The 21,903-nt window shown below is 42.4% G+C and overlaps 1 protein-coding gene and 1 long non-coding RNA gene across 7 annotated transcripts in view; one reads left to right on the top strand and one right to left on the bottom strand.

Moving 5' to 3' along the window:
• CDIN1 (CDAN1 interacting nuclease 1) overlaps positions 1–11,775 on the bottom strand; it is a 215,175-nt gene extending 203,400 nt beyond the window's left edge. For 5 of the 6 annotated variants that reach the window (XM_006132709.5, XM_075927024.2, XM_089778454.1 and 2 more), the window contains exon 1: positions 11,526–11,775. In XM_006132709.5, coding sequence (XP_006132771.2) covers positions 11,526–11,626 — 101 coding nt within the window. In that variant the 5' untranslated portion in view covers positions 11,627–11,775. The remainder of the gene's footprint in view (positions 1–11,525) is intronic. The other variant, XM_089778455.1, reaches the window with a different exon arrangement.
• A 162-nt stretch (positions 11,776–11,937) lies between these two features.
• Positions 11,938–21,903, top strand: part of LOC106732673 (uncharacterized) — a 151,023-nt gene continuing 141,057 nt past the window's right edge. Inside the window, exons 1-2 of the long non-coding RNA XR_016349627.1 lie at positions 11,938–14,719; positions 15,082–15,166. This is a non-coding gene — a long non-coding RNA (uncharacterized LOC106732673). The remainder of the gene's footprint in view (positions 14,720–15,081; positions 15,167–21,903) is intronic.

The following is a 21,903-nucleotide window of genomic DNA, read 5'->3' as shown; positions in this document are numbered from 1 at the left end:
CTCTTATAAGTACTACACTCTATGCTTTAAAACACTTGAGGAAGCAATGATCAGAGTATGGAAACTAAATTCTCTTCATTAAATCTACTGAAGCAGATATTAAAAATGCATTTAATATACTGGCAATGGTTGGTGGGCATCACTGACTGTGACAGGCCAGTTACTGATGAGCTGCTGTCAGACGGCCTTCTCAGCAGGAATCTCTGTCTAAGGCTGCTGAAGGACAGCAATATCTTCCCTTGTGTGTAAGCTCTATTCATCTCCCAAGTATTTACTAAATCACAGGCCTCTGCACACAAACCCTGTGTTTCAGTGCATGCTAACAAATGATGGATGGCCTAGTCAATTCGTTATGTCCTGAAAGCGTGATTTCCTGCCATTCCAATCATCAAACCTCTAGAGCCTTCAGAGCTGATCAGTCCTGGAGAATATATATTGCAGGCTCTATTAAAGGAGTGGAGGTTCCTTCCATTAGAGTCTCCAACTTTTTTCTTCCTTGCTGATTTAAAAACACACACAGACATACAAGGAATCACTATTATCCATAAAAAGAATTTCATGTTTAGGGCATATCTCATTAGCATGTTAGTGAAATAGCAGGGCTAAACTCAAAATAAGCTATGCAAGTTGAGCTATGATAATTGTGTAGCTTAAATCAAAATAGCTTATTTCAACTTTTGGTACTGTCTACATAGCAGTTATTTTGAGATAGAGCACTCTTCTCCTGACTTCACTTACTCCCCATAAAATGATGGTTACAGGAGTCTGAGTAATAAGTCCTCCAGTTCAACATTATACTGAAATAACTGCTTGTGTGTGGACACAGACTATGTTATTTCAAAATAATGTTAGTTATTCCTAAATAACACTGCTGTGCAGACATAGCTCAATTTGCATAGCTTTTTTCAAATTGAGCCCTGCTGTGTAGATTCACCCAAAGGCTATGTCAATTGTGTAGCTTATTTCAAAATTGGGAGCATCTACACAGCACTTATTCTGAAATAGAGCACACTTCCTCTGACTTCCTTTACTCCTAGTACAATGAGGGTTACAGGAGTCTGAGTAAGAAGTCCTCCAGCTTGACAGTATTGAACAAGATGCAGCTCCAGTGTCAGATGTACTAAGATACACTTTGGTTCAGGGTGGCAAACAGAGCTAAAAAAATTAAATAACTATCTGGCGATCCAAAAAACTATTTCTCTATTTCTATGAATTCTAGGTATGATCCATCCAGATCCAGCACAAGCCTCTTCACATTGCCCTGCCATCCACCTCCACCTTAACCTGGAGATTAAGCTCACTTTTATTGCACACAGAGGTCATTTGTATTAGGTCAAAATTCAAAGTTCCTTGTCAGCTAAGGTTGATATATTCCAACCTTTCCTACTCTAACACATCAAATTTTTCATGGTGAGGTCATATTCAGCAGACAGTATATTCAGCAATTTATTGTGCCATTGTAATATAGCTCAGACTATGATTGTCCAAAAAGCTATCACATGAATAAAATATTCTTTACTATGATGTACCAAATTTCTTTTTTCTGTAAAACTCTTAACCTGAACTTTTTTCAGACTTCAGAAGAATTATATCATACATAATGGTCCCTGAAGAATAACCAGAATTACCATTTCAGTCCTTCATACACAAACTATGACTAACAATAGCTCAAATATCCTTAGTAAATTAAAAAAAAAAAAAATCACAGATGGCCAGTGTTAAGGATGCAATGGAACATATACTTAAACACAGTAATCTGGCCTTTAAAATCTATAGACATGGATGTGTCTTTGAGAACAAAGTTGCTGCAGGATGAAATACCTCAAAAGACAAAAGAGCTACAATAGTTATATTACTAGGCTACTAAATAGTATTACAAACATATAACTTTACAAAATCATCACATAAAAGGTATGCCGTGTAACCACCAAAAACGAGTACAGTTAATCTATTACTCCAACACATTTATTCCTTTCGTCTATATTTAAGATAAGTGCACCAAATATACAACAATGGCATTTTGGAGAATAGCTTATTTCTAGGAAGCTTATTTCCAGATATGCTTCAACAGGATGCTTTAGTCTTATACTTCACCATTAAATCCCACCAATTTCAACAGACTTTGAATAAAGACATGAGCTGATTTCAGACACATTTGTCATTGTACAAATTCCTCAGGGCAGGACAGATTCACTCTCTCTAGCCAATATGACTACTGCAATTCACGACACAGTTTCTTCCCCACATCCACCAGGTTCAACATTTCACAATTGTAACAAGCACTGCTCTTTGCAGAGATTAACTAGAAAAAGAAATCACCTACAGCAGTCACATCTTGGCTATATCAATACTGCATACATCTCAGAATAGACAGAGAGAGAAAAATAAAGTGTCTCTAACCCCAATGTACTTGTCACTTTCAATAATGGACAAATCTACTTCACAAATGTAAACACTGACCAACCAAAACTTTAAAAGAAAAAATTCATACATACATCCCAAAAGTAAGTCCTCAAACTTTCTTCTTCATCATTAACTTTTCTGAAGTGGAGTAAGCACAACTTTCATTCTGACTGTGTAGTACTGCAGTCTCACCTGGATTTTGACCATTTCCATGCAATTTGTCTTGCAAATTCAATAAAAAGTTCTGATCAAATCTTGAAAAAGAGAATGTGCATTTTAGCCCTGAATACAAATTGCGTGCATGCACATTCAAAGTTACTTATATATAATAGCTATTGGGAAGCCATACACCACCTTACTGAGCAAACTTTACTGAGTGTCACATTCTCTACGTCATGGCTAAAATATAGATTAAAATACTCCTCAGAGTTCAAGATAGCATTCAGCCTTTTAACAGCCTCTTTAAAACAGAAGTGACAGTTTTCACATTGCAACTTACTCAAGTAATTGAGGACTTACATTCTAATTTGCTATAAAAGTTATTGGCTGCAAAGGAGTTCATTATTATTGATTGCTCTGATATGCAAAATTTCAGTAAGTTTATACAGAGTATTTCAAGCCTCCAACTTAAGATCTCATCTAATATTCTCAGGTCATTTACACGCTCAGCTAAATGTAGCTTGAAGTGCAAGTTTAATTTTAAATTATATTAGCTTTTGCTACAAATACTATTGACAAAACAAAACAGTAGTGTAGCATATCATCCATAAACCATGATATTGAGTCTGACAGTTCACAGACAGGAAAAAAAAATAAAACCTTGAAAGGAAACTAGCATTTGTTTAGACTACTGAAATGCCATATATTCCAAATAAACTAAACTGGCACACTACTGCAAACAGCTGCCATTTTTGAAGATAGAATTGAAACATATAGGCTATGGCTACACTGTGGAGCTATTTTGGGATACTTCCAATATCCCAAAATAGCTATTCCATATTCTGAGCAAGTCCATTATTTCAAAATATAATAGGCTTGCTACTCTGATATCCCGACAAACCTCATTCCACGAGAAGTAAGGGACATTTTGGAATTGTGCTCTTTTGAAATTTGGCGCTGTCTTTGAAATGAGTTATTTCAAAATTAACTCGAAATAAACTATGCAATTTGCATAGCTTAAATTGTGTAGTTTACTTCAAGCTACAGGTGCGGTGCAGACACACCCATAATTAAGCTTACAGGCCGAATCCTGCTTTTTTCCTCACGTGAGTGAGTAGTGCCATTAAAATCAACAAAATGATTCACTCACTGATGGCCACTGGAAAAATTCCACATCAAGTGGTAAGGAGGAGCAGAGCAGGACTGCCATATTTAAAATTTCATTTCTAATTTGGAATATTAAAATATGTTTAATAAAGGTTATATGCAGGGGGGCAGATGGCTCCCCACCTTCTCCCACCTCTTCCCCTCCGACCCTTCCTCTTCCACTGCACTGCCTCTGATACTTAGGCGGCAGCAGAGGAGGGTGGGGGGCAGCCAGCTCCCTGGGAGATAGTGTGTGCTGGGAACTGGCTTTTAAGACAGCTCTCTGCACATACCAGGAGCCTGTATGTAGCCATGAAGGCCCATCCTCTTCGGTTAACCAGGTACATTGTTACACTTTCACAACCCTATTTTCAATTACAATGTTTGCAGTCCTTACAAATGCCAAGGCACCCTTGCACATGAAAACTGTTAGGTTGCTGTTTTCTTAAATCTGAAAGCAAACAGCCTCTATTACTTACTGAGCTTTCCAATCTTCCCCATCCCACTGACCACTTTCACTTTCTCTACTATTCAAACCCATGTGTAATGATGAAACGGACAACAATTGTGTCAATTTTACTTTGCTGTCGCATATAGTTTTACTAAGAGGCAGGTGACTCTCAAGAACTGGTCTCCTAAGACAACTCTCCTTTCATCCTTTAGAAAATAAAAAAGGAGGTTGAGAGGTAAGACAACACAAAGCCTTACCCTCCCATCTCAAAGCAGTCAGAAAGCTCTGGGTGGGTGTGATGACACTGAGGGAAGAGAAAGTTTGACAACCTGATTTATATATTTGCAACTAGACTATTTGTCCAGCATTGCTTGGATCCTTAACTCAAATATATTTTATTTTTTCCTCGTTTAAATAGTTGTGGGGTGGGGCCCAGGATGAGGAGTTCAGTTTGCATGCTGCTCCAGAGAGAGAAGACTACCCCGGCCCTCACTCACTGCAGCAGCGTGGGGCCAGATGGGAAGCACCTCTCCATGGCCGCTGCAGTGGGCACAGACAGGACAGGGGTACATGTCCCCCACATGCGGGACACAGAGCCACAAACTCTCTGAAATATATAGTAAATAGTGGTCCTTTCCTCTACCCATGCCAGTCCAATGGGGTTATAGCTGTCCTGACCCTCTATCACTGGCCTCTAGCTACACCCTTCCATGGTCATTCTCAATACAACTGTCCCTTCAACCAAATGCCTCCCTCTCCACTTTATGAGAAAAATCAAATTCCAGCCACATCACAGTCTTGGAACAACCCTTACTTTGCTTTAAATTATAACAGGAAGCAGCATACCAAATTTGCTAAAGAGCTAGCTCTTATCAATCAGGAGTTCTTAAACGAACTGAGACACAATCTCAAATACATAGTAGATAAGACTACCCTAAGAGAGGGGTAATAGTGATGATGTAGAATACTTATTCATATGATTTGGTACTGCATGACATTTTAATTAAGAAGCTAGACAAATATAAAAATCAACATGGCATACATTAACTGTATTAAAAACTGGCTGTCTCTCAAAATTTCATTGCAAACGGGAACATCATTAAGCAGGTGTGTTTCTAGTGGGATCTCACATGCAATGTTTCTTATCCCTATTTACCAATTTTTATCAATAATCTGGGGGTGGGGGGAAGAGAGATAAAATAATACTGATACAATTTTCCGATGACAAAAAGATTGGGAAGCAGTAAATAAGACAGCAGGATGCTAATGCAAAGCCATCAGAACTATTAAATAATCTGGGTGCATTACAAACTCAGTATAGACAAATGTCTATCCTGGAAAGCAGACACTGAAAAAAGTCTTGGATTCATGGCTGATAATCAGTCTTGGATTCATGGCTGAACATGACCCTCCAGAGCAATACTGCAACCTAACTAGCAAATACGATCTTTGAATACTAAAAGGAAAGAAATTCAGAATATTGAGTAGGAGAAGGAGATTACGTTATTTGTGTGTTTAGTACTGCTGGGACCACCGTTGTAATATTGTACCCATTTCTGGTGTCCACAGTTTAAAGAAGGATACTGAAAAACAACAAATGATCTGGTAGCACTTTACAGACTAACAAACAAAACATTTAGATGGTATCATGAGCTTTTTTTTTTTTTTTTTTTGAGTGCGCCTTTTTGTGACTCTTCTTTGACTCATTTATTCTTAAAGGCAATAAATATTCCAAGGAACTCAATTAATTGAGTTTAATAAATAAAAGTTTAAGAGGTGATTTTTTTATTGGCAATTTCCTTGGCTTGTTGGATTTTAGACTTAAGGACATAGTCTATGGAACTTCAGCACTGCACCCTCCACTCCAACAAAGTGAAGTGCAATTAGCAATGTAAGCAGTAAATATGAAGTTAACTGCATTGTTTTCCTAGAACTGATAATCTTTTCCCATCTGTATCTTCTATGGTATGTAATAACAATGTTAATATATAGCCATTTAAACAATTAACTGATGAACCAGGGCTTATCGGTTAATCCTAATGACTACAAGCACCCCCCCCCCTTCTGTATGAGAGGCAGCAGCAGGAAAAGAGGCAGAAGCTGGCTCCCCACATGTACTAGTTCCCACGGAGCCACCTACCCTCTCCCCACTGCCTCCTACAGAGGCAGCAGCGCAGGGGAGGGTAGCAGGCGGAAACAGATACACGCAGGAAGCCAGCTTTCAAGCTATATCAGAGGGAGCAGTGGCACAGGCGAGAACCGATATGCTTGGGAAGCTGACTTAAGTTGGCTTTCTGTGCATGCTGGCTCTACAGAACTGCCTGCCCCCTCTTCCTGCCTCCCACACAGGCAGTGGAGAAGAAGGGGCAAGCCAGTGCTCAGGGGGAGCTGGTTTAAAAGCTGGCTCTCTGAGAGCATTGGCTCCTGCCTGCCCTAACCCCACATGTAAACGTATAACCACTAAAAATTCATGCATTTATATGTTTACATAAAAATAGTTAACATCCCTAGTAAGCAAGTCCTGGCACCCGAACTGTATAATACTGAACTATAGATTTGTAGGATCAAAGCACCTGGTAAAGGATATGTGGGAAGGAAGACAAAAAGTTGATGCATGTGTTTGAAATAGAGATGTTAAATTTAGTTTAATCAACTAGTCCATGGATTTTCCATGGACTAGATAATTAGTCGATAAGCGGGGGAGCCGCAGCAGGGTTAGCTCCCAAGCCCAGGACCTAATCTGGACCTAACTGTGGCTATGCCTTTTAAAGGTATTAAGAGCTGGCAAACTCTTAATATACCGTAATTCCTCATTTAACACTATAGATATGTTTCAGAAAATGATCGTGTTAAGTGAAAAGGTGGGGGTTGCGTTTCAAGTGGTGGTGTCTGTTGGGACTGGGACATAAGGTTGGGGGAGAAAGGAGAGTGGGTTACAGCAGGGAGGGGAGGTGTTTGGCTCTGGGGAAGGGAAGGGAAGGAGAGGGGAGGGGGATTAGGTTGGGAGTATGCCCCTGTGGCAGGTCTGCCGCGACTTGCACTGCGTCCTGCAAGGGGTGGGGGGGAAGAGAGGGTCGCCAGGGAACGGCACGGCAAGCAGCAAACCCTCCGCCACTTTGCAGGGAAAGCCCTGCACAGTCACCAGAAATGGGCCAGCTGGGGAAATCATGTTATTCCGGGGACAGTCGTGTAATTAAAAAAAATGTTTCCTAAAAAAAAAAATCGTGCTATCGTGAAAACGTGGTAAGCAGGCATGTATTAAATGAGGAATTACTGTATTTAAAAGGCTGATGCACAGCAAGCTGGGCCAGCTGATTCCCAGCTTGCATCAGGTCCCCCCCAGCTGTGCACCAGCCTGAAATGAAAAAAGACTGAGTGCAGCAGGGACATGAGCAGGGAATCAGCTGTTCTGGTTCACGCTGGGTCCCAGCCCCCCACATCCACTTCTGATTTTTAAATGCATTAAGAGCCAGTAGACTCCCCCCCCCCTTCTTTAGTGTAGTAAAAGGTGAAGCTTCTGGGACTGGGTGTGAGCCAGGAATCTCTCACCTAGTAACCACTACTCCCTTACCTCCCCTGACCCCTGTGGAAATGGTTTTGTGGGGGGGGGGGGGGGGGGGGGGGGGGGGGGGGGGGGGGACATCCCCCTAACTCCCAATGGTCCGGCACCATCAGGAACCCAGAAGTGCTCCGGGCAACCGGGCAATTGGAGCTGCACTGCGCCCGGCTTCCCCAATTCAGCCGCTGCTGAAACTGACCAGCAGCTGAATCGGGGAAGCCGGGGGCAGAGCAGCTGGGGTACTGCCAGGTTGGTCCTGTAGCACTGCCCCTCAGGACTGCGGGACCAACCCGGCAGCACCCCAACTGCTCTTGGGGACTCCTGGGGCAGAGCAGCTCAGGTGCTGCCGGGTTGGTCCCGTAGCACCGCCCCTCGGCACCGCGGGACCCACCCGGGAGCACTCCAGTTGCTCTGCCCCAGACCTCCCGATTCAGCCACTGCTGAAACTGACCAGCGGCTGATTCAGGGACGCCTGGGGCAGAGCCAGACTATCCGGAAGGGGGGGCTATCAGGAGTCTGGGGTGGCATCTTTCCCCCACCCCAGACCTCTCATAGTCCCCCCCTTCCAGATATTCCGGCATATCTGATAATCCATCACCCCCTGGGTCCTAAAGGTGCCGGATTATCGGAAGTTTACTGTACCTCCTCTTGGGGAGGTGGATTAACTACAGTGACAGAACCCTTCTCATCCCATCACTATAACCTGTGTCCACAGTAAAGAGTTATAGTGACACAGCTACAGCTGTGCTGCTGTAGCATTTTAAGGATAGACATAACTTTATTCTATAGTTAATTCTACTAAGGGTATGTCTGCACTAGAATGGCTATAGTAGCTATGCTGCTGTAGTGTATACACTTACTACAGCAACAGAATCTTTTCACCCCAAGAGGCTAGGAATATGAATGGATAGCCGGCAAGCAGCTCTCTGCCCATGGAATCCCGTTTAATCTGTTAATTTGCTAACGGTTTAAACGGGCATTTTACATCCTCAGTAGAGACACTGCTAGCTTGCTTAATTACGTCAGGGCTTGAAATTTCTCACAACCCAGAGTGATGTACTTAAAGCCAACATAACTTTTCTGTGAACACCGGACCAAGTGGGCTAAGTGGAGATCAATCTCTGGAAAATCTTCAGCTACTTCTGGGGTCTCAATGGCTGAAAAGCTATTTGTATTAATTTTAAAGTATTACATTTTGGAGGGAGTGGGAGCTTTTTTGGTAACTGAAATGGCGGTCCAGTTAGTTGAAAGATCTTTCATGGACACTTCAGTTTAATCATTTTTCCCAGCTTCCAGCTTCCTCATTAATAAATCTCAGTGGATAGCTGTCACTGTCACAAAAATGCAACTACAATGCGCATTTTTACTTTCCTTTCCAAGCAGAGGTTAATGACTGAATTCAAAGGGAGGTTGAACTACCCTCTTATTCATTAAGATAGTCCATCCAGCTCAATGTTGAACAATATTGGTTGACAGGTGCCAAGAAGATAGAAGTGTTGCTTTCCAGAGGGTTTATTTGTTTGTTGTGTTGGGGAGGGTGGGCGTATTTTGTGTTTTGTTTTGGGCAAAAGAAAACATTTAGTGTAGGGAAAGATCGTTACATCAGAGTAACTTACAAACACTAAGGCTTGATCTACATACACTAGGACCTTCTGTATGGTACAACTAGGTATGTAAAACTAGCAATTAGGGACGTACAATTCCATTTAATCAGTTAACTGGCTAAATATACGTTACCAGTTAACTGATTAAGCAGAATCCTACAGGCTAAGGTAAAGGAAGCACACTTCAGTATTTTAATTTAAAATTTATTTGTAGGCTCTTCTGTGTTGATCACCATAATACCTAAAGCAGGGGTGAGGAAGTGAAAAAAAACCCCAAAAACCCAACACCTCTCTGACATGCCCCCAACTGAGAAGGACAATGTCATTCCCCACATTTCCCTTGCACACCAGAGCCTTGGGGGGGTCAGACTAGTAGATTTTTGTGTGCTCCAGCCCTGCATGAGGATGGCAGGGGAACCGGAGTACATACAGGCTCTCCAGTGCTGGGAGGGGAGTAGCTCTAAACCTCGAGGGTCAAATCCAAACAAGCCGGGGGCTGCACCCAGTCCCCAGGCCTTAGATTCCCCACCCCAATCTAAAGTATCTCTGACATCAATTAATTTAAAGCATTATTACCCCCTTTTCATGGGAAGTGAAACCATAAAAGTTAATATCTACCATCAGATCCACTTCTGAAGAGCCACACTGATTTCTGCAGGATTTGCCCAAGTGGATCAACTCACTCAGTTAACTGTAACTAACTGAATTGGGGACTAGTTCAGTGTCGCACAGAAAATTTGTGCAACATGGCAGGAATAGATTGGAACTCAGATCTGGGACCCAATGTCTTAGCCACCATCCTTCCTGACCTCAGCAACATGAGCAGACTTGTTGAGAAATCTACTTTATATTCACTCTCAGGATGAGGAACTTACTACATAATAAAAAAAAAATCTATTCATACCACCTATTTTCATCATGTTCCTGACATTTTGATTCTCAAGCTGTCTAGCTAATTTTATTTAATACAAAAAAAGCAATTTTTGCTCCCCAAACAATGCCCAGATAAACTAGTCATAAACACTCAGAAAGCATACACAACATGTAACATGATTGCCTCCTAACCCTCTTATCTACCCACTTCCCAAAAAGCTGTTGAAGAGAAGGACATTACAGCCTTTTGAAGGTTAATATACAGGACTTCTATCATAGCTGGTAGGAAATAAACGCAAGAAACTAAGTCCAACTCTTCATGGAGAACTTCCTACCATCCACGCTCTTCTGTTTAATCCAAGTGTGCTTTAATCGAATGTGTTTTCAAGCAATAACTATGCTCATCCCTTTAAGATTCACATTTTCAAGTTTTCTGTTACCTTTGGGAGACAGCCTTTGGGGATTTTAACGGTGACATCAAGTGACACGGGTTAATGTTCATCTAGGCAGGTGGCCTCTGATCAGGCCTTCAAACAAACATGCAGTGGTTAATGTGAAGGGAAAAATTACATCAGTGTTTGCAGGCCATTCCTTTTCCAGTACTAGATGTGAATAAGAATGTAAATCCCTTTTAATTAGCTAATACCATCAGTAAATGTAACTGGTAAGCAGTGAAGCTAACTGGTTAACCACAAACATCTCTCAAAGTGAAGGGAAATGGCAGCCCAAGCAGGATTTCACCTCAAATCCTGAGAGTCGGAAATAAGAACGGCCATACTGTATCAGACCAAAGGTCCATCCAGCCCAGTATCCTATCTGCCATCAGTGGCCAATACCAGATGTCCCAGAGAGAGGGAACACAACAGGTAATCCTCACATGATCGCAGGGGCTGCTCCAACACTACAGGGCCAGAGGCAGGGTTGTTCTCACCACCCTATCTGCAGAAGGCCTGGCCCGGCTGAAGCACTCACCACCCATTTAACCGGTTATCTGGCTAACCAGGATTTTACATGCTTAGTTCAGATAAGATAACCAAAGAGCTTTTATTTTGGGAGAATCCTTTATTGTGTTCTCCTTCATCAGGAGACACAAGCCAAACTTTACCCCCCAGACAACTGTATGTTGCACTAGAGGGGTGTGTGTCTGTGATTTTGTACCATGTAGAATCGTGCACCACGCACACAGCCACCGTGTGAGACTATCCTTAAGGACAAGCTCTGGCCCCTACAATCCATGCGTGGAGATTGCAGGCCACCCCACCAGCCAGAGGAGCGGGGGCTGCAGTGGCACGGGGGCCAGCCTAAAGGTGTAGACTGAGGACAGACTTACCTGGGGAATCTCTCCTGCAGCTTCCTCAGGCTCTGTCTGGTGGGCTGCACGTGCCCCAGGAACTGGGCTATTTCATCATACTGGGCTTTGCTCAGCTTCATTCCTCGCGCTCAGGAGCCTCCCAGTCACACAACAAGGGGCAGCGCCAGGAAGGGCGGGGGGAGAGAGAAGAGGCTGGCGCGGCAGCCGTAGCAAGGCTCTGACGCTCAACGCCAAAAGAACCCAACGCCCATGCGCGATAGTTAGTGGCTCTGTGCTGACCCGCCTCTCAGGCATAAGGAGATGACGGGCGTGGACCGCGCAGCGGCGCTTGGGAGGAGCTAACGCTCGAGGGAGGTGGAGGCTTTGTTGATGCGCGCGCGCGCGGGGGAGGCTCCGAGTGCGCGTGAGAAGGGCGCTCGGATTGTGTGTCGGGTTTCCCAGGGTGCGACCCCTTTTCAACCACTGCTGCAAGGGGAGTGCGGAGCCCAGGCTGCATGGCAAGCCGCGGGTACTTCCTGATTGTTCCCCTTACCTCCAAATATTGCATCGCGTAGTGCTGTTCTTTGCCCCTGCCATGGGAGGTGGAAGAGCAGACACAGGCCACATTGCAGAGAGTCTGGAGAGGGGGGAGGGAGTGTGTGCATCCTTCACTCACTTCGAAGGGGATACACAAAAAAGAATACTTGTCCCTTGACCTGCTTCCCTCCCTGGCTGCATCTTTGCACGGATCAGGAAGTGTTGCACCATAGCTTCCTACAAGCTGTGTAGTGCTTGGGAGGCAAGGTGTAAGGAGAAGAGAGATGTGTGCCGAATTCGGTGGGTGTGTAGGAGCGTACAGAATTCTGTGAGTCTGTGTGTGTTTATGCAGAAATCTGTGGGTCCTAATCTGCCATCTCCGGACCAATTCTTTTACCTTTAAAGTAGGGACCTCAGTGTGTAATTGTTTACAGGATTAACCAATAAGCCAGAGTTTATCAATTAATCCTAACAACTACACACATTCCCCCCTTGCTGCGGCTGTATCAGAGGCAGCAAGGGAGGGAGGGGAGTGGGAGATGGTGCACGTGGGAAGCTGGCTTTTAAGATGGTTCCCTGTGTGTGTCCGCCCCTGTGGAGCCCCCTTCCCACCCACCCCATGCCTAGTGGCATAGCAAGGGTGTTATGTGCCATGGGGCACAGGCAAAATTTGTGTCCCCCAATCATAGAATCATAGAATAATAGGACTGAAAGGGACCTCAAGAGGTCATCGAGTCCAGCCCCCCGCCCTCAAGGCATTTGTTACTATGTATATGTTAAAGCGGCAAGGAGTCCTGTGGCACCTTATAGACTAACTGAAGTGTTGGAGCATAAGCTTTCATGGACAAAGACCCACTTCGTCAGATGCATGCTTTTGCAGACTCAGACTAGCACTGCTACCCCTCTGATACTATGTACATGTTATTTATTTCTAAGTCAGCAAAAATAAGAACGCCTCTCCCCAAGGCACCTCTTCCTTGGCCCTCCGGGGCTGCGGGGGATGCTGGAGCAAGGCGCCACTTGGACACGAAGTGCACACTCGTGGGCAGGAGATTATGATGTAAGGCCAGGGGGCCACAACTGCTCGTGGCTGGGCACTGCAGGACCAGGGTCAAGGCTGGCACGTTAGGTCTGCACAGCCCAGCTGCAGTGGCGGGTGAGCAACTCACAAGCCTGGGGACTGGGGCTCTGCGGGGCAGCAGGTCTCCCTGCACACAGGGGCTGAGACCTGGTTGTGGGGCGCAGGCACCATGCTCCAGCCCTAGCAGCATCCACAGCCCTGCCCCACTAAAGCATGACACTATGTGATGCCAGCTAGAGCCTTCTATATAAGGCAGCGGTGCCTGGAAATAGCTAAATTGGCACCCCCTTAGCGTGGCACTCATGAGCAACTGCCCCTCCCGCCCCCCTTCACTATGCCACTGCCTGTGCCTCCCACAAAGACAGCAGCACAGAATGGGGAGGCGGGAGCTGATGCTGAGGCTTAAAAGCCAGCTCCCATAGAGCTCCTTGCCTCCCGTGCTTCTGCCTCTGATAAGAGAGTCAGCAGAGTAGGTAGGAAATGGTATACATGAGAAGCTGGGTCCCTGCCCATATTTGCTCCCACCAAGCTGCCAAGTCCCATCGCCCCCCGGGCTGTTGCTTCCCACGAAGGCAGCAGTGTGAATTGGAGGGGCAGGCAGGAACCAGTATGTGTGGGGAGCTGACTTTTAAGCCTGGTTCTCCATGTGTGCCAGCTTCATGGAGCTGTCAGCAGTGCAAAGGGACAGAAGAGAACTAGCACTCAAGGGAAGATGGCTTAAAAGCTGGCTCCCCATGAGCACGGCTCCCACAGAGTTGCCTGCCCTCCCACCCCCATCCCCTGCCCGTGCTGCTGCCTTTGTTAGGCAGCAGTGCAGGGGCCAAGGGGCAGACTGGAGCTGGTTCACATGGGAATCAGCGTTTAAGCTGGCTTCCCATGTGTATTGGCTCCTGCAGAGCCTCCTGCGAAGATGTTCAAATTCTACAGCTGCACACTTTTTGCAGTTTTGGGGGAATGCCCCCCAGCCTATTCTCATGCCTTTATGTTTTCAAGCTTATGAGAGCTAGAAATTTATTTATAAGAAAAAAGAAAGCTGATATTCTCACAGGGCTTATAAGATCTGGGCTTTAAGAAAACACCAAATAATTTGAATCTTCTGACAAATATTTGTTTTTAGGCAACATCAGTGTAAATGCTGAAATGTTTGAAGGACTAAACCTCCAATACCACAGTTAATTGTGCAGGGTACATTGGTGTGTCTTTTACTCCCCAAAAGTCTTTCCATGGCCTAAATAAAATATTTATTTTTAAGTTTCAGCGAAAACTGATTTGGTTTCATTTTAACATTTGCACACAGAAATTTCAAACAATCTGATACATTTCACATACATTTGCTTGAAAAACCAAAAATGAAATAGACGGATTTATTTCCAGACAATTTTCACTATCTTTGCTGAGAAAAGGTAACAAACAACATTATTGGTTGAAAGTTAATTATTTTTTAAAATGAAGTTTAATGATCTGAAGTGTTAGAGAAAGAGGCAAACAAATTTTATTTCACACATTTTATCTTAACAGTAGATTTTTAACTTTTGTTTTTGCACAGAAGTAGAGAACTTGGGCCCCATACAAACAGGTTTTCCATTTGCTACTGATTACTTTTGGAACAGCAAAGGTAAGTTAAATTTGTAAATGAAAAAATAGTAATTATAGATGCCTAGTAGTTCCATGGAAGCAGTCCTGTAGAATTCCATGAAACCAACAAGGCTCTTCCCATGTTGGATAATACGTAGGATTGAGTATTTTCTTCCCGTTTTTAAAATATGTTTGAAAGGCTAGTTATGTGTGTAACTTTATTGATACAAGTAATCTCATTTATTTCAATGGGATTACCCATCTGAGAAACGTTCTGTGCAGACAAGTGCTTGCAGGATGAAAGCCTAACTATAATCAAAATGATATTTTATTATTTTTATTAAAGACAGCAGTGCCAATGATTTGATTGCATTTGTAATGATATTTCGCCTTCCTCTGTAGCATGGGGGCACGGATCACTTGCTGGAGGATTCTCTACATCTTGGGGTCTTTAAACCATTTGAGGACTTCAGTATCTGAGATATAGGTGAGAGGATTATTCCAGGAGTGGGTGGGTGGGTGAGATTCTGTGGCCTGCATCGTGCAGGGGGTCAGATGAGATGATCATAATGGTCCCTTCTGACCTTAAAGTCTATGAGTCTGTGAGACATATTGTCTGTGCAACTCAATTTTTAAAATGTGTATTGAGGATACCAATCAAAATACACTGTTTTTGTTACTATATGGCTCTTTTTTAAAAAAAAGCTAGATCTATTTTTTAAAACATTGGTCAGTATCAGGACACCAGCATATGCCATAATCTCCATAAAAGTGTGGACTGCCCAGGACACTCCAATACAGAGATATTACAGATACATTTGATAGAAATACTAATTTTAAAGGTGGCTTGTGTCTTAGATCAACATGTGTGTCTGAAGTTTTGAGTTTAAAGGCTGTGCTTGTTTACCTGAAGAAACCCAAAAGAAATGAGTGGAAAACAAAATTTCTGAAAGGGAGTATTTTTATTAATTTTTCTGCAAAGATTATTCTACAAAAATATTACCATATAAAGAAAATTAAATAGTTCTACTACAAATTATTGTTTTAAAAAATTGGAGGTTAATTTCAGTTAAGACATGAAGCAGGGATTTTGATCCAGTTTTAAGACCAAACCTCAATGCATTCTTAATGATGGATTTGCTTCTGAGGCATCCGTAAAATGTGTATACATATATTGTATATGTATATATGCCTCTATTGTGTCTCTAAGGGCACATCTTCACTCACCACGCCAGAGATTGACATTCTGGTGTTTGATTTAGTGGGTCAGATGCAGACCCATATATCGAACCCTCAGGGCAGCTCCAGTTGGCATATCATAGAATCATAGAATACTAGGACTGGAAGGGACCTCTAGAGGTCATCGAGTCCAGTCCCCTGCCCCCATGGCAGGACCAGATACTGTCTAGACCATCCCTGATAGACATTTATCTAACCTACTCTTAAATATTTCCAGAGATGGAGATTCCACAACCTCCCTGGGCAATTTATTCCAGTGTTTGACTACCCTGACAGTTAGGAACTTTTTCCTAATATCCAACCTAAACCTCCCTTGCTGCAGTTTAAGCCCATTGCTTCTTGTTCTATCCGCAGAGGCCAAGATGAACACGTTTTCTCCCTCTTCCTTATGACATCCTTTTAGATACCTGAAAACGGCTATCATGTGCCCCCTCAGTCTTCCTTTTTCTAAACTAAACAAACCCAATTCTTTCAGCCTTCCTTCATAGGTCATGTTCTCTAGACCTTTAATCATTCTTGTTGCTCTTCTTTGGACCCTCTCCAATTTCTCCACATCTTTCTTGAAATGCAGTGCCCAGAACTGGACAGAATACTCCAACTGAGGCCTAATGAGCGCACAGTAGAGCGGAAGAATGACTTCTCGTATCTTGCTCACAACACACCTGTTAATTCATCCCAGAATCATGTTTCCTTTTTTTGCAACAGCATCACACTGCTAACTCATATTCAGCTTGTGGTAGACTATAACCCCTAGATCTCTTTCTGTCGTACTCCTTCCTAGACAGTTGCTTCCCATTCTGTATGTGTGAAACTGATTGTTCCTTCCTACGTGGAGCACTTTACATTTGACTTTATTAAACTTCATCCTGTTTACCTCAGACCATTTCTCCAATTTGTCCAGATCATTTTGAATTATGACCCTATCCTCCAGTTTAGTCACAACCCCTCCCAACTTGGTATCATCTGCAAACTTAATAAGTGTGCTTTCTATGCCAGGGGTGTCCAAACGTTTTTCAAAGAGGGCCAGATTTGATGAAGTGAACATGCGTGAGGGCCGACCATTTTGCCTGACATTCTTTGAACCATTAAAATTAAATGCAAATTAACTATTTTATGCAAAGTTTATTGCAAACAGCATACTTTTCATTTCGTCACATGGATGACAAATCTAAACAGGTGTTAAATCACTCTGCCTTTCATATCTGAAGGCCAGATGAAAAAAAAATCCAAGAAGCTGAAATATGTGTCAGGAACATTGTAAAGTACATTACATATTATTGGTAATAAAGGTTGTCTGTCAACTTTTAAGTTCAAAAAATATGAACAGGAACATAACACCAAGTATACATGTTGTGTCCAAATATATTTATAACTGATTTAGACCAACTGACATTAACTGAGATTTTACAATGTATTCATCTCAATACATATGGATTCGTTGGGAGCCATAAAAGATAGATATTGCCAAATTACCTGTGGGGCCGTATTAAACCGGAACACGGGCCGCAATTGGCCCGCGGGCCGGACTTTGGACATGCCTGTTCTATGCCAATATCTAAATCGTTTCTACATATAACAAGGATATGTACTCCTTGCAGTTGCTGGGAGTAAGGGAAGCAGCCTCCTGCAGTGAGAACAGCATCAAACTTGGCTTATATTAAGCTGATTCCAGGTACATATTTTACGTAGCTGAAGTTGTGTACCTTAAACAGACCTTCCAGGTCTAGAGTAGACCTGGCCTAAGAGTGTAGAACCAAAGGAGGTATGTAGTATGTATATCTATATATAATCCTTAAATATGTTTATTTTATTAAATCCAGAGTATGGTTTCTAGAATTAAAAATAAAAATTTTAAATACAAATATGTGATGTGCAAAACTTCATTGATCTTACTGTTCCTGGAAACTTATTAAAAGTAATAAGGGGGAAACATTTGAATATAGAAGGACTGATCACAAGTTCACAGCTGGAGTATGTTTGTTAGTGAGCTAAATACCACCCTGCTGTCATTTTCCCTCCTGCATTCTCTTAGTAGCAACAGAAATTGTAGCATTGAAAAAATGGGACTAATACGTGCATTCTGTCTCCTTTTGTTTCTTATACTTCCCCTATAACTATACCTTCCTTCCTCAGAGACAAAATATACAAAAATGATAAAAGATCTTTCCTTAAAACAGAAATAATCATATTAAATGTAAAAAGTTTTATTTTCTTTAGCTCTGAAAAGTAATATCTTCATACTTCAATATTACAACATGCTGGGGAGAATCCTTTTCAGTAAGATATCCATTTTAAGCCCCACCAGGGTGTAATTTTCCTTGGCCCAAAAAGGCTTATTTTGCCCTTTCTTGACAAAGATTAGGATTACCACTTCTTCCAGAAATTGACATTTTATAAAAATTACCTGGTTTTTCTTCACTGTTTCTTCTTTAGAAACAAATAAATCATGCTTTTAAAAACAACTCCTGCTATCTTTTTTGGTAATATAATTTCCATTAAAAGTAATTTTAAAACTGTAATGTTATATTCTATAACTTGTAGGTTTATCTCTGTACATCAGTATTAAATGTTCTTGAATTTTTAACATATTATTTCATCTTACAAAAATGGCAACAATTAGAACAGGGATATCTGATTGCTAGTCTACAGATCGGATTGTGCCTGTGTAATTTATTATTTATTAGATTCTCATAAAATTCCAGGTTTAAAAACAAAATGACTAAACAAACTTTCTGGCTCTTATGGTCACCAAGAAAACCTAACAAACATCAACAAATGTAGCATAGTTTTGAAGTGAAGCAACAGCCGTGAGGGATGTGAAATCTCCTCCCTTCCATTTATCTAAATGACATGTTAACCTTGAACTCAGGGTCTGAAATTCTAAAAACATAGATGGGACAATTCTGCATGCAAAATACATGTGTCCTTTTATACCCAATTTACATAAGTAATTATGGCAATTACATAAACAAATAGCCGAAAAAACAAGAGCAAAAACAGAGGTAGTACTTCCAGAAATCGTTCCCCTCTCCTACATAATTTTTTATCATTGAGTAATGCTAAATGCAAGAATAATTCTACCAACTTAAAGTTTAGTTACTGTATAAAAGCCTTAATCCTATCCTTGATCTCCATACCAACCATCCGTTGTCATCAGTGGGAGATCTGCAGAGGACTGAATATGATATATAGCCCTGACTTCTATTCCTAGGCCACAGACCTTAATTAAAAGTGCAGTTCATCACTTTCCATAAAAGGAATTTAATGCCCCTTTGGTTTGAATGGGATCTGGAATGATATGTGGTATCTTTGGTACAGAACATGCAGGACAGATTAGAAATTAACTAGCAGGAGTTACCCGGCATTGCTCGGGAAAGTGGAGGAACAAAATTTAGAAAAACAGTAGTCCATTATCGTTTTTTGAATGGTAGAAAAGTTGCACTGAGTTCTATAGAGATTAAAATATATATTAAAAAAGTATAAAACAACCAATTTTACATGTTATCATCAAAAACTTTATTGTAAACTATATTTTTTGTTTCGTTATTCTTAACAAATATGTACAAATTTTTTTCACTTCCATCTCTTGAACACTCAACATAGAGTTGTCCATGTGAAAAGCAAGATGTCTCTAAATCAATTCCAACTACTTTAAGTGACTGTCCTTGCGCTTTGTCAGTATACATTGTTGAAATATAAGTTAACAGTTGATATAACTGAGGTGAGGAGCCTGAGGGGAAGGAGGGGGAAGGGAGCCGCGCGCCTGTCGCCGGAGCCCGAGCCCGTCCTCTGCTGGCCTTAGCGAGTGACTGGCCCCACAGCTTCCCCCGGGAAGCCACTTCTCCCCGCATTGCCAAGCTCCATGCAGCCCCGGGGAAAGGCGTCGGGCTCTCATCTCTTCCTTCCCATAGTCCCTTAAAACCTTCTCCTGGATGACAGGTTATCCCTCCGCCGGCCTTAGTGAGCGACTGTCCCTGCCGCTTCTCCCAGGAAGCCGCTTCTCCCCACACTGCCAAGCTCTGTGCAGCCCCGGGGAGAGGCGTCGGTCTCTCATCTCTTCCCTCCCACAGTACCTTAAAACCTTCTCCTGGATAAAAGGTTATCCCATGCAAAGTTTAGTTGAGGTAGTTCTTATAGTGTACAAGTTATTAGCGGACAAATATACAAACATTGTCCTTTGTTTATTAGATTTTCAGATGTCTACTATTCTGAAGGCATAAGTTTGTACCTTTTCTGATGTATATGATTCATAGTTCAAATTCCTTGAAGAATAAGATAAAAATGCTGTTATTAATGATATGTCCATAGACTCTGATACTTTTGACATATATTCTGCCATCCTTTTGTTTGTTTGTTTGTTTGTTTGTTTGTTTGTTTTGTTTTGTTTGTTTGCGTAGATGATAAAATAATACCTCACATATGCAGGTAGATAAAGAAGAAAAAAGCCTGTCCAACTCCAACTTCAGGCTATCTGAACTCTCAACCTTCTGTTTCTCTGACAGTATGGCCTTTCAAATTGATGCTCTTTGGTAACCAAGCTATTTCTCTGATTAATTTTAATTTTGAATGGGAAAAACTTTTTTTCATTGACTAAGGATGTTAAATTGCATTTTATCAGCTAATCGAGTAGTCAATGGAATTTCCATCAAATACTCATTTAGTTAATAAAGGGGGAAACTGCAGAGCTGCAGCAGGGTTAGCTCCCAGCCATAGGAACTAACTCTGCTGCGGCTCTGCCTTTTAAATTTATTAGTAGCCACCAGGCTCTTAATACATTTCAATGGCAGAGGCATAGTGGGGGGACCAGGCACAAGCTAGGAATCAGCTTATTCTCTGGCAGCTCTTAATGCATTTAAAAAATAGAGGTGCAGTGTCTGGGACTGGGAATGAGCCAGGATAGCTGATTCCCGGCTCACACCTGGTCACCTCACTACACCTATACCTCCCCTGTCCCCCCATGGAGACAGCGCTGGGGGGAACCTGCTTTTAAGCTGGCTCCTCCTAGTACTGGCTCCTGCTCCCCTCCCCGCTCCCTTTGCTGCCTCTCTCTGATAGAGGCAGCAAAGGCAGGGAGGAAGTGATTAGTCAAGTCACTAGTCAACTACCTGATAAGCATATGCTTATCAAGTAGTTGATTAGTCGCTTACATCCCTATCATTGACAAGACTTCAACTGCGACGAGGAGTCCTGTGGCACCTTATAAACCAAGGCTGTGTCTACACTGGCACCCTTTTCCGTAAAAGGGATGCTAATGAGACACTTTGGAATTGCAAATTCCGCGGGGGATTTAAATATCCCCTTCGGCATTTGCATGAACATGGCTGCCGCTTTTTTCCGGCTTGGGGTTTTGCCGGAGAAAAGCGCCAGTCTAGACGGAATCTTGCAGAAAATAAGCCCTTTTCTGGAAGATCCCTTATTCCTACTTCAAGGGCTTATTTTCCGCAAGATCCCGTCTAGACTGGCGCTTTTCTCCGGCAAAATCCCGAGCCGGAAAAAAGCAGCAGCCATGTTCATGCAAATGCCGCGGGGGATATTTAAATCCCCTGCGGAATTTGCAATTCCGAAGTGTCTCATTAGCATCCCTTTTACGGAAAAGGTGCCAGTGTAGACACAGACTAACAGATTTATTGGAGCATAAGCTTTCGTGGGCAAAGATCCACTTCCGTGGTCTTTCCCCACGAAATCTTATGCTCCAATAAATCTGTTAGTCTATATGGTGCCACAGGACTCCTTGTCGCTTTTGCAGATTCAGACTAACACGGCTACCCCTCTGATACAAGATTTCAGCTGTCATTTGACCACCTAATTTAAAGTCCTTGGAGCTGACATGGCAATCTGACATCCCTATTTAATATCTAAATAACTTTAATTTAAAGTTTAACCAAGTAAAGTTTGTTCCTGTTATATCTAGTGTAACCAAGTTTCTTCTGTCTCAATTTTTCCTGGAGTTTTTGCTACAAAATGGTTTAGAAAGGTAGACATCTT

The sequence above is a fragment of the Pelodiscus sinensis genome, chromosome 5, assembly GCF_052426305.1.
Source record: "Pelodiscus sinensis isolate ZL-2025 chromosome 5, ASM5242630v1, whole genome shotgun sequence".
NCBI lineage: Eukaryota > Metazoa > Chordata > Testudines > Trionychidae > Pelodiscus > Pelodiscus sinensis.
The sequence above is the reverse complement of the archived record's forward strand: the minus strand, read 5'-3'. Positions and strand labels throughout refer to the sequence as shown.